At 43.4% G+C, this 13,086-nt stretch overlaps 1 protein-coding gene across 2 annotated transcripts in view; it reads left to right on the forward strand.

Moving 5' to 3' along the window:
- IL1RAPL2 (interleukin 1 receptor accessory protein like 2) overlaps window positions 1–13,086 on the forward strand; it is a 528,601-nt gene that overhangs the window by 512,293 nt on the left and 3,222 nt on the right. The window contains exons 9-11 of one of the 2 annotated variants that reach the window (XM_072981155.2): window positions 947–1,090; window positions 4,530–4,700; window positions 11,538–11,590. In XM_072981155.2, coding sequence (XP_072837256.2) covers window positions 947–1,090; window positions 4,530–4,700; window positions 11,538–11,590 — 368 coding nt within the window. The remainder of the gene's footprint in view (window positions 1–946; window positions 1,091–4,529; window positions 4,701–11,537; window positions 11,591–13,086) is intronic. The other variant, XM_020811816.3, reaches the window with a different exon arrangement.

Genomic DNA, 13,086 nt, shown 5'->3' on the forward strand with positions numbered 1-13,086 from the left:
AATTTTAGGAGGTAGAATCTGAGGATATCTTTCAGACCTATCAAAAGACACGGTTGTTGGCCAGAACAATTTTCAGTTTTGGAAATGTAGCGTGGAACACCCTCAAACCCTTCTTTTGATCACAGTGTGCATGTTAGCCAAAAATATACACTGCATTTTTATAAAGTGCAATAGTTTAGACCTAGTACAATTCTGAGTGTCCCACCACCATCTCTGAGACAGACTCAAACTAGCCATGTCCGTGTTAACGTCTCTGTGTCAGCCTAAGACTGCAAGAGGGTGAAAAGAGATATTTGTGGGGTGGAACTTCTTTCTCTCTTGAACTCCTCTGAATTCAAGTCTTTCAGTAGCATTGCAACACTTCAAGCTGGACTTGGCAGCTGAAATTCAGGTCAGGAAATGATAAGGTATTAAGTATATTACCATTGTATTCCACTCCACTTGGGGATGTTACCCTACTCCAAATCCTACATCAATCATATAAAACAGACCATTTAGTAAAGGTAAAGGTTCCCCTTGACATTTGGTCCAGTTGTGTCCGACTCTAGGGCGTGGTGCTTATCTCCGTCTCCAAGCCATAGAGCCAGGGTTTGTCCGTAGACAGTTTCCGTGGTCACATGGCCAGCGCGATGAGACACAGAATGCTGTTACCTTCCCACCAAGGTGGTACCTATTTACCTACTCCATTTTTTACATGCTTTTGAACTGCTAGGTTGGCAGGAGTATGGGACAAGCAACGGGAGCTCACTCCGTCGCATGGATTCGATCTTAAGACTGCTGGTCTTCTGACCTTGCAGCACAGAGGCTTCTGTGGTTTAACCCACAGCGCCAACACAGACCATTTAAGCTGCCCTAAACCCCTGGACAAAGTAGTGGGATATAACTTCAATACCTAATGTTGATGATCTGACATTACAGCCCATCTGTCTGTTTGGTTTTATTCTAGACCTGATCTCCAAAATCGAACTTGCAGGAGGTTTGGGGGCCATCTTTCTCTTACTGGTTCTACTTATTACCATCTACAAATGCTACAACATCGAGCTGATGCTATGCTACAGACAAGCCTTCGGGGCTGACGAAACAATGGATGGTAAGTGGGCTTCAACGATGATGGCAAATATTTAGCAAGCACCTATAATCCTGTCTAGTCACGGCTTCCATTTGAAATTCACTAAGGGCATTGTAGAATCTTGACTTCAAAAGTCAACGGGCAAAACCTGGTCCATTTTGAGGCACGGTTCAAAATGCTGCTTTTGGCTGATAAAAGCCTTGAACCGCTTGGGGACGGGATGTCCAAGGGGACCTCTCTATGTGAGCCTCCCTGGGTGTTTCAGGATCTTCAGGCATGCCCTTCAAAATTATTTCTTCTAAAATAAAATTCAAGACAGGGAAGAATCTGGGGGGTCATAAGACTCGCCTCCTTCAGGTGAAGTACATTTCTGGTGAAGTATAGGAGTTACGACTTTCAGCGCCATCAGTTTTCTTGCTTTGAAAAGAACAACTGTTTTCAGGCATATTATTATGGAAGAATGATCAGATTCCCTTTAACTGTCGTTGCTATAGAATGTAGCGATCATCAGTCTAGAACGGGGTTTGTGGGGAACCCATTTTCAATCCAAAGTTTGGCAGGTTTATCTTACTGCCCATCTGCTGAGCTCGATGGTTTGTCTTCTGGAATTGTCTTGTTGACGAACAGCTCTAGATGTTCCCAAAAAAAGAGCATAATCTGAGCAGTTAGAAGCACACATAGAGGAATTTCAAAGGCATACGAAACATGCAAAGCTGCTTAAGCAGATTTCAATCAGTGGGGGGAGATCTGTTCAAGCAATGTGCCCATGTGAAAATGTTTGCATAAATCTCATTCATTATATTTTTGAAGGCCAGGACGGAACACCGGCCAGATGCAACAGTAGAAAGAGAGAATGGCTTTGGAGAAGGACTTTAGAAATATGCATACATATCTCTGATTTGGCATTCCCAGTGTGGTGTAGTGGTGTAGAGTGATAGCCTATAACTCTGGAGAACAGGATTCAAATCCCCACTTGGCCATGGAAACAGCCTGGGGGAGTGGAGTGATAAAACCACTTTTTAAATTTCTCAACATGAGATATTTAATGTTGGGCTCTGGCCCTGCCCCGTCTATCATATAACTTTGCTCTTCTATTGAATGATATCCTCCTCTGCTACCACCCGTCACGGCCCGCTGGAATACCTTGTTTTCTTCAATAAGGAATAGAGAAAAATCAATTCTGTAATGAGAAGCCAAATGTGCCTTCTCTTAAGTCTCCCCTCAAGCCACAGCCAGGCCCAATTGATGGAAATTAGGGAAATTACCCTAATTTGACAAATGTAAGTGAACAAGTTGGGTTCTGAAGGGCTATTTAGCCCCCCTTTAGAGATTGATTATTTTATTCTTCTTTCCACTGATTTCGCCGATTTCTTTGTCTTTCTAACAGACAAACATACTCATATACACAGCTATTGTTGCTGATAGAAAAATTGGTGCTTTTTAAGTGTTACACAGGGTTGGGTTTTTTTTTTCCTTCGCTACATTAAACATTTGATTTCTCATCCTCGGTAAATAATGGCAACTTGTAAATTCCACAACAGCCACCAAATCATGGCCTTATCTTTCCCTCCCACCCACCCATCCACCCACCTTTCTAGATCGCCCTGTAAAAGTTTGTACACACCAATGCAGGGAAAATGGGCTATGATAAATGCATCCATTAAAGTATATGTTAAATGTTCAGTTGGAATATATTGGGTAATCATGTGTTAATGTGAATGATAAAATCTCCTCTAACGCCTGTGCTTTGATACGTTTTATTTCTCATTTGCTTTGTTCACAAAGGCCTGCAGTCCTTCACCTGCCTGCAGGTGTTTCGGCTCTGGAAGGTGACTCAGCCTATCCACCCGACCCCAACATTAACTGGGAGGATTGTTGTTGCTATGTGTCATCAAGTCACTTCCAGTATATGGCAATGCTGTGAATTAGCGACCTCTGAAAAGACCTGTTGTCAACAGCCTTGCTCAGCTCCTGCAGACCGAAGGCTGTGACTTTACTGATTCACTCCTCTTAATTCAGAGGCGATTGCTTTCAGTCTCGGTGATCAAATGGAGATTTGAACCCAGATTTCCCAAGGCCTGGCCTGACCCTTTAAATTCTACATCCCCACTGGCTCTAACTGGATAATGTTGGAGAATGTGCCTGCTGTAGAAGCTGATGGATACCTCTCCTTAGTTACCCAGTGTCAGCTTACTTATAAGGCTTAATCTGATGAGTCGTTTCATGAAAATATTGTTGGGTGTGGGTTTTTTGTTTATTTTCCCCTCTGGAGATCCTTGATCCAAAGAGCTTCCCTTTAGTTCCATTGGGATATAAGCTCTTTCTTGTCTCATCTCAGCTTGTGAAGGTGAGGAAAGGCAACCTTCCTCTGCTTCTTGGTGGGAATGGAGAGGAATGGGTCAACACTCTCAGCGACCTTCTTGCGTCAGAAAGAACATTCTTTTCTGTAGAACTTGTGTCTGTCGGCTGCACAGAACATGGCAATTTTCGCAGAACATGGCCCAGCTTTTGTATAAAAATGCACAACATGTGTGTGAGTGTGTGCACTTTGTATCTCAAGGGAAAAGGGCATCCGAAACGTTCTCCAGAAATGACAGGGACTTAACGGGTGGGGGAAAGGGCTTTCTCTGCCCGCCTTGGCTGGAGGTAAGGAACCTGACTGGCTTTTAAAATCCCTTGTCATGGTGTCATTGGGACCGCCTAAGTGAGGATGAAGAAGGGATTTCGCAAATATTGCTTCCATCCAACACGGTTATGCCCTGCCATATGAGATGCAAGCCCTTCCCAGTATAGAATGAGAAATACACTTGTATGTGGACATCTGTCCTTATGCCTGAGATGGGAATCGTGTTGTCCTCCGAATGTTTTGGAAAACAACACACACGATCCCTTCTCCATGGCCGTGCTGTCTGTGGCGCAAGAGAGTGCAGGTTCTTAACGCCCACAGAAGGACGGTTTTCTCCTCTGTCTGAACGGTGGCAAATTGTGATCAGAAACCAACCAAAATGAAAGTCTCACCTCTCCTTTGAAGGGGTGAGTAAATCTGTCTGTTCTGCTTTCTCCCACATTCTCTGTCCATGTGGGAGAGAATTGTGATGAATTCTGATTTAAAAAATGAACTAGACACATTTTTCACCCATGGCTGTCTCCTTCTTGAACACAGCACACAAACTGAAGCCACTAGAAAGACAGGGCTCTGGATCATAGCATATATCACTCATGTCTGCTACAGATCGTGAAAACGTTTGCTGACACAGGCTTCGACAGTGTTTGGAAAATCTCACTGAAAACCTGTCTTTTTCAACAGCGATTTCCTGGGTTTCTCTTGGTGGTGAGAGACATTTAATTCGAGGATCATTTTCCTGCCCCACTTTGTCTCTGGAAAGGCATGTCTGTGTGCTTTTGGCCCCCTCTCTTTTCTTTCTTTGTCTTTTCAATGTGCTTCTGGTTTCATTTCCAGACAATAAGGAGTACGACGCCTATCTCTCTTACACCAAAGTGGATCCGGACACGCTGGACTGCGACAACAGTGAAGAGGAACAATTTGCCCTCAAAATCTTGCCAGACGTTCTTGAGAAGCATTACGGATACAAGCTCTTCATTCCAGAGAGAGACCTGATTCCGACTGGAAGTAAGTACCCATCAGGATGGGGTGTGATGCCACTGAGAAAGTGTGTCCTCCTTCTTAAATGTCCTTTTGTGTGGCAACTCTCAGAATAACAGGCTAAATAACAGCCTCAACGGCAGTGAAGCACCATTGTGGCAAACTCTGCCTAAGGGAAATTGAGCAAAGCTGTAACCCAAACAAGGGGTCCTTGTTTTGCTTATCCTTGCTTATCCTTCGGTTGGGCACAGTCCCCCTTTTTAAAGATTGAGATGCTGTAGAACAGTGGTCCCCAACCTTGGGCCTCCAGATGTTCTTGGACTACAACTCCCAGAAGCCTTCACCACCAGCTCTGCTGGCCAGAATTTCTGGGAGTTGAAGTCTAAGAACATCTGGAGGCCCAAGGTTGGGGACCACTGCTGTAGAAAACATCCTGAGGGCAATTGTCATGGGAATGGGAAGGGCTAACTGCATAAAAGGAGCTTGGAAGACATCTCCCGGATTACTCCAAGCAACATGACCCCCTAGTGGCCCTGTTGACTGGAGGGGATTCTGGTCGCTGTAGTTTGAAACAGCAAGTTTGTCTCTTCTAGAAAAGAGGAGTGCCCCCTCCTGTTTGGGTGGGTGGTTTTCTTCTACGTTTGACATATTTCTAGCTTCTTTATTATACCTTCCATAATCAAGTTAAGAGAAGAGAGACAAAGCAGCTGTTTAGGTCCCATGCATGGGGATGAGGTCAGAAATTTTGCTGTGGGTTTTCATCCTTGCCCCCTTCTCTTGCGGAAACCAAAAATTCTTCCTTCCTGTAGTTTGCAGCATTGCTGGGGCACCTTGTTTTTCTGTTGGCACTGGCCATAATGAATACCCGGAAAGACTGTTCTGCTCTGAACCAGAATTTTGAGCCAGGATTTGGTGTGTGCTTGCTGAACTGCAAAACCTAGGTTATAAGGTTAGGGTTGCCCCTTAATAATATGTAAGTCACATTTTGCTACACCGTGATTGTACAAAGTGTCTCCTCATCTGATGGCCATGGTTAGGCAATTGAAAATATTATGGCTGCACAAGGGCCGTAATAGAAATGTTAAAATGCAAGCAAATATTGTAAAGATGTCACTACATCACTCATATACATTCGTTGGTATTCCAGGGTACATTTTGCTAGGGATTTTTACCACTTCATGATTTGCTGCTAAACCTTCCCTAGATTATATAAAGCAGGTTAGCTTCATGATGTCAGTCCCTGACTTTGTTTGTCTCTAGAACTTTATACCTAATGGTTTTGCAATGAGCAGCATACAGGAAACAAGTACTGTAGCTTTTCCTCCTTTTCTACAGACTTAAAATAAGCCAGTATCATAATGATAGGAAATGAAGAAGGAGAACATGTCCTAACATGTTACTGCTCGGGGATGGATGGATCCGGCTATTTCTAGTCTGTCTCGGTTTTTTATGTATTCATTCATAAACCAATTCTGTCCTGGTTCTACATTAAATGTTGGCAGACACATACAGTAGGAAGGTTTTTGGCACCAGGAAGGCTGGAAACTGCTCTACTCCCACGGATGCCACTGTAGGTGCAATGAAATCTGATTTAATTTGGAATAAACCCAACAGTTTTCCCAAATTTGGGTGTCCCGGGCCCGGTTCTGTCAAATTAGAGGAGATGACTTCCATTTCCATTTCTTACTTGATGAGATGAACTTTTATTTTCATCACCACTACCATCACCAATTATGTCTTCTTATTCTTATAGTTCTTATTTACATTTGCATTTATATCCTATGTTTCCTCCAGGGAGCTCAGTGTGGTATACACAGTTCTTCTCCTCACTTAAACCTCACAACAGCCCTGTAAGGTTATCTAGGCATAGAGAGTGAGACTGGCCCAATGTCACCCCATTAGTTCCACAGGCCAATGGGGATTCGAATCGAGGTGCCCCATGTCTTTGTTGAATGTTCTAATCAATGCATTATCTAACACAACATGATGATGATGATGATGATGATGATGATGATGATGATGATGATGATGATGATGATGATGATGATTAACCAATACAAGATATGGTCTTTGATTGGTATTGTATACCAGACACAGGTTTTAACCCAAAGCCAAACTATCAGGATGGATGGATGGATGGATGGATGGATGGATGGATGGATGGATGGATGGATGGATGGATGGATGGATGGATGGATGGATGGATGGATGGATGGATGGATGGATGGATGGATGGATGGATGGATGGATGGATGGATGGATGGATGGATGGATAGATAGATAGATAGATAGATAGATAGATAGATAGATAGATAGATAGATAGATAGATAGATAGATAGATAGATAGATAGATAGATAGATAGATAGATAGATAGATAGATAGATAGATAGATAGATAGATAGATAGATAGATATACACACACACAGAGATAGTTTGGGTTTTGTGTCTGTGTGTGTGTGTGTGTGTGTGTGTTTCATCTACAAGCGAGATGTTTCAATTGCCAGGTCTCTATATTTTGTTAGTTTTCCAATTCTTTATTTTCAACTCTGACATCCCTTGGAATTTCCATGTTATTTCTCCAGACATTTCTTCATTCTATTACTGTTGTTACTGTTGTTGTTGTTGTTGTTGTTGTTGTTGTTGTTGTTGTTGTTGTTGTTGTTGTTGTTGTTGTTGTTGTTGTTGTTGTTGTTGTTGTTGTTGTTGTTTTGAGACAAGTGGCCCACCTCTTTTGCAAAATATGGTCTGACAGTGCTATCTTAACACCTTTTACTTAAACATAAATCCTTTTGAACCCAGCAGTGCTCCCTCCTAGCATGTTTAGGGTTGAAGCGCAAGCCTTTAACAAAAGCCGGAATCCTGGAGTTTGGCAGTGAGATTGTGAGGCCCTGACTGGTCTTTTAATCTTTTTATAATTTTGTGAAGTGCCTCTCTCTGCACAGACACTTAAGAAATCAAAGCTGAAACAAATGTAAGGTATCGCTGTATATCACATGAAGCCATTACGAGAAGGCATTTTGTATTCCACGCAGAGCCGCTGTTTCTCACAGGCTTAACGTACAGGTTTTGAAAGGAGTGAAAGAAGGCGAAATCAAAGTGTTTGAAGTCGCAAAATATATTGCTGAAGAGAACAAATGCTTTTAATGAATCCATAGATGGGGTGGGAGTTTTCTTTTCTGTCCACCTATCTTTCATATGTTTCAGCAACAACTCATCATCGTAATTTTAGAGAGTCATTAACTATAATCAGAAATGCATACACTACCTGAGGGTGTCCAGTGGCTTACTGCTGAGTTTTATTACTCTGCACCACCCCTCGCAACCAAAATGATTCACTATTTTATGAAAGGATGTGATCTATTCCCATGAAACAGAAGGAATGCTTAATCACCACCTAATCATGATGATTTAGAATATGAATGAGGAAACAGGACGGCTTTCTTCCCCCAAAAGCCTTTGGATATGTAGCAAATACATATTCCAGGGGAATATAAAGTTTAAAAGTCTATAATGCCCGGACAGATAGAGGACTTGAACTGCTGGTTAATTCAGCGGTATCTGATTGTTCAGCCAGAGGTTGGGAGTTTATTCCCCACTGTGATTCCTTGACACGCTGGATTCAAAGATCCATAGGGTCCTTTCCAGCTCTGCAGTTCAAAGGTGATTATATTTATACCTTATGACTGGCTAGGAGCCATGCAGGGTTTGGGCTACCATCAAGCCAGGTAACACAACTGCAGATTTTGAGTGTCAAGAATTCTGGGACCTATCAGATAGAAGGTTTGGGCTGTCTTAGATGGACAGGGGAAATGTTGTTTAATTGGCTTTTTAACATTCTTTCGGTTCTATTTGCAAAGATCTCCTGGGTCCTGTGCCAAACTAACATGGTGGGATTTGGATATATTATCCCTTGATATGGGGCCATGGTATGACATGTGTTTTGGGGCAGGAAAAGGTCTTGGGTTGGTGCTAAATTTGTGACAACTAAGTAGACTCTCATGGTTCAGAAGCAACACCAGATGCTGGAGACAAACCATGGAGAAGGGATCCCATCTTCACATTTTCCTTGTTGGCTTCTGAAGCGGTTAGGGCAATTGCTGGAGGTTCGAAGCAGGGGAAGGCAACCTGTGGCTTCTCCAGATGCTGTTAGGCAGCATCTTCTACCTACCTGAGCCAGTGAAGGACTCTGGGAGTTGCAGACCAACAACATCTGAAGGACCACCAGTTGTCCATGGCCTGTTTTGAACATGATGGAAACGATCTCAGCTAATAAGTGATGAGAAACTCTCCTATCTGGGTTTGTGGAGATCTGCCGTCAGTGAGAATCACTGATCCTTGGATGGATGCACCTGCTATAGTTTGACTCAGTATGAATCAGTGTCACATGCTCCTATAGCTGGATGAAGAGGTTGTGTCTTTTGAGGAGGGTGGCAAGGGATATTCCCATCCAGGATCACGCTCTGTCATACGTGCAACTAGGCTGGGGTGGAAGTCTGCACCACCCCTCTGGCAAACAGATTGTGCAATGATTTTTAAACACAAAGAGGGCTGTTTTTTCTGGGTTATTACAACAAGCGCTTGTTTCCTTTTTTTTGTAAAGATAAGATTTGCCTATAAAAATTGTGAGACAGAAAACGCCCAACGCGTTGGCCCTTTATCCAGACTAGCTACTCAGGAGACAGCTGTGTTCAAGGAAGGCACTGAATCCCCCACCAATGACTCAATTCTTTCCTGAAGTGGAATGGTTAGGCTCATGAGATTGTATCCTTCAGGTATGGCCTCACAAGCTAGAAAAGCTTGTTCTGGTTTCCTCCCCCCCCCCTGCTATTTCTGTCTTTGGCCAGGGTGACAAGAAGCAGGGGTGTCTGGGCCACCTGCTATCTTCAGGTGTTGACACATTGCAGGGAGACCAGCAGTGTAAGTGAGCTGTCAGTTCTGACTGTGAGGTCAAAGGACTGTGCAGCTGTAGAGCAATGCATGCTGGGCAAAAGCCTTTAATGCTTAGGTTACTGCAGTATCCGGTCAAGTATTTCTACTTACATAATTCGGTACATTTTACATGCAGGGCAGACCAACTCTTGCTTAGAAGGATACATGACACATAGGTCCTTTAGGGAAATATTGCCCTATGGAATTCTTTTGTTCAGGTGTACACACCTTTTTGAAGAATTACGCCATTCCATTCCTCCACCGCCACTAAGGAACAACACTTAACACTCCGCATTTACTGAGCATGCTCAGTGGTCCTCTAGGGCAATGGTCCCCAACCTTGGGCCTCCAGATGTTCTTGGACTTCATCTCCCAGAAATCCTGGCCAGCAGAGGTGGTGGTAAAGTTTTCTGGGAGTTGTACTCCAAGAGCATCTGGAGGCCCAAGGTTGGGGACCACTGCTCTAGGGTTATATTTTCCCTGAAGATGCCCAAGAGCTTCAGGTACATAAGCAAGTCCAAACTAAGATATGTTGTGGCCCTAAGCTACATCTGGTTTCAATAGCCACACAGCATTACTTTTCGAAATGTGCATTATCCTAACAAGTGAAGGGTTTTGCTTTCATAATCTGAGGCCCTGAACTGGAATGCAGACCGCTGTCTCATGACAATTGCAATCCTATGCACACTTATTTGGGAGCACACTCCCTTGGATTTAACAGGTTTCTTCTGACTAGACTCTCCTAGGAAGAGCTTAGCTACATTGACATGGGAGAAGTTGTATCTCTGCTACGAATGAGCCCGGACTGAACTCTACCAAAAGCTAAGCCATGAATGCAAACTGTATGAAATTCTTGTCATAATAATCATAATTGCATGCTGTCAAATTGATACTGATTTATGGTGACCTTTTCCAGCGTTTCCTAGACACAGCACACAGGAGCAGTTTACCATTCCCTTCTTCTTCAGGGGGAACTCTCGAACTCTGTAGCTTGCCCAAGACCAGTGAAACTCTTGACCCCTGGCTCTGCTCCACCTCACTGAGCTATCCAGCCATACGTGTTATCAGTGTTGCTTTTTCTACCTCACTGTCCTGTCCATGTGTTCATACTGAACCCAGCTTCCAACACTGCCACTGGTGGTTACACACACTGGGAAGTAGTACGGAGGCAGCCCCCCCACACACATCTGTCCTTCATGTGTTCTGTTACGAGGAACTAAGTGGGAGCAGGAAGTTTTCAGTGTCACATTGGTCCCCTGGGGAAGGAATGTAAGGCAGAGACTCACCAGTCTGTCAGCACACTTTTGTTGCGCGTCTTGTCACATGTTGGGGGCACAGCCCACTTCAACCAATGTCTCTAGAAGGCAAAGAACAAAGGGAGAGCCCAATGCCTTATGAATTAGGATGTCATTGTGCTACAAACAGGCAAATCATGGGACAAATATTGTGAGAAATATCAACGTTACCTGTAGCGTATTACTTTTTAGGGACACAGAATGAAAGCCAAAACCTGTTACAGATTTAAATGCCACTTAATCGTTAGTCCTTAGTTTTTCAGAGTTCAGTTGGGAGGATTGGGGGCCGTTTTCAATTTTTTTTTTCAGTTTTTTTTTTAAGTATTTATTTATTTATTTATTTATTTATTTAATAATGCCTCAGCCATCTGTTACTTTTTAAGAAATACAAAAGAATGATTTGGGGGAAAGTCATGAGAATTATTTTAAAAAACATAATGTTCCAACTTCTGCTTTATGGATGGTCTACTTGAGTCATTTGCAAAAATGGTAATGTGCAGGTGTCTATGGGGCCATGATCTGCCTTTCTTCTTCTTCTTCTTCTTCTTTTGGGGGGGAAAGATCCACACAACCAAATGGTATGTGGGATGAGTTCCACCAGGAACAAACCCCTACAGTGTGCACTCTTTCTTCTGCAGGCTCTTCTTCCAACTGGGGCCCCTATCTTCCAATGGAAGGAGAGTTGAAAGAAGTAAGTAGAGCAGGACTTCTGCTAGTCCTCCTCTCAAGCCAAGGGGGTGTTGGGGGAAATGGGATGGAGGGGGAATGTCTGTGTGGCTCTTCTGCCCATCTCCAGGCAGTCCAGAGAGCAAGCAACCAATGCATTGAAGCTGTCTGGATGAAGAGTCGTTGTACATTCGGGAAGCAGTTTTTGCCAAATGCTTTCTCAGAGACATCACAAAACAAAAAGACGAGTGTTTTTGCAGGCTACACTTCATATCATGTTTACAATCCAGCAGAGGGCACCAGTAAGGCAATGGCCGGCTGAGCTGGTCACACCAGGATTTTCCACCCTCCGCAGCACACTCTGAGTTCGACACAGGTTGACTAACATGATTCCATCCTAAGGAACATGGAGTTTGTAGTTTGCTTGAGGGACTTACAACTCTCTGTTTGCAAGTGCTAGTGCTGTAGTTCCAGGGAAGGTTCTACCGTTCTTTAGCAGAGGGTTTTAAATCCTTCACCAAACCATAAATTCCAAGATTTCAGAGGAAAGAGTCATGCAAATCACAGTAGTATCCCATTGATATACTTGTGTGGTGGAGAGACACCTTTAGTTTTTCCTTTCCCTCCCTCCCCTTGCATTTACGAAATCATAGCTGGATCCCAATTTTGATAGCCTAATTTTGGATTATTTCACAATATGCAAAAATTACTTAGGGCACAGATGCTTAAGTGGCTTTTAAAACCCTTACACTTATCTGGGAACTATAGTTTTTAAGAGCACAGCATAGCGGTTCCCAACCCTGTGCCCCCAGACATTCTTGGACTTCAGCTTCGAGAGATCCTGGCCCGCCCAGCTAGTGGCAAAGGCTTCGGAGAGTTTTAGTCCAAGAACATCCGGGGATCGAAAGTCGGGAGCCACTGCTTTAACTTCACATGGCAGTTAAACCGTATAAAACCACTATGCATTTGTTGTGTTGATGTGAGCTAAGTAAATTAGCTTGAATCCTAAAAAAGCTATGTTACAAGAAGAGGGGTAATGTTAGTCTATAGTAACAGGGAAGATGTTTCACATTTTTGTACAAGCATTCCAGCCTCTGTTCTTTAATATTCAATCTATTTCATTTTTAAAAAAATAGATTGGAAATGTGTCACTGTTTCACCTGTGAACAGCGCCTTCCTCCTTCTGCCCTGCCCTGGGCAAGAGGGGAAAAGCAGTTCCTAAAGTATCTGTAAAAGATACTGCCTGCATCCAAATTGTCTTCCCTTAGCCCCCATCTCCACCGTTATGTGTGCACTTCTAGAAACATGGTCAACTTATGTTTCCATTCGAAATGCAAGACAGATTGTCTGAGCCGGTGTTCTAAGGCCCTTGACTCACTAGCAAAGCCTTCCTTTATGACCAGAGATTAGGAAATGTTATAGGTTTTTTTTTTAATGACCAAATCCCAGAATTCCACACTCAATCACCATGGCCAATAGGGTGATTGAGTGTGGGAGATTCCGGGAAAGGTACTATCCAAC

This window comes from Pogona vitticeps, chromosome 11 (assembly GCF_051106095.1).
Source record: "Pogona vitticeps strain Pit_001003342236 chromosome 11, PviZW2.1, whole genome shotgun sequence".
NCBI classification, from domain to species: domain Eukaryota; kingdom Metazoa; phylum Chordata; class Lepidosauria; order Squamata; family Agamidae; genus Pogona; species Pogona vitticeps.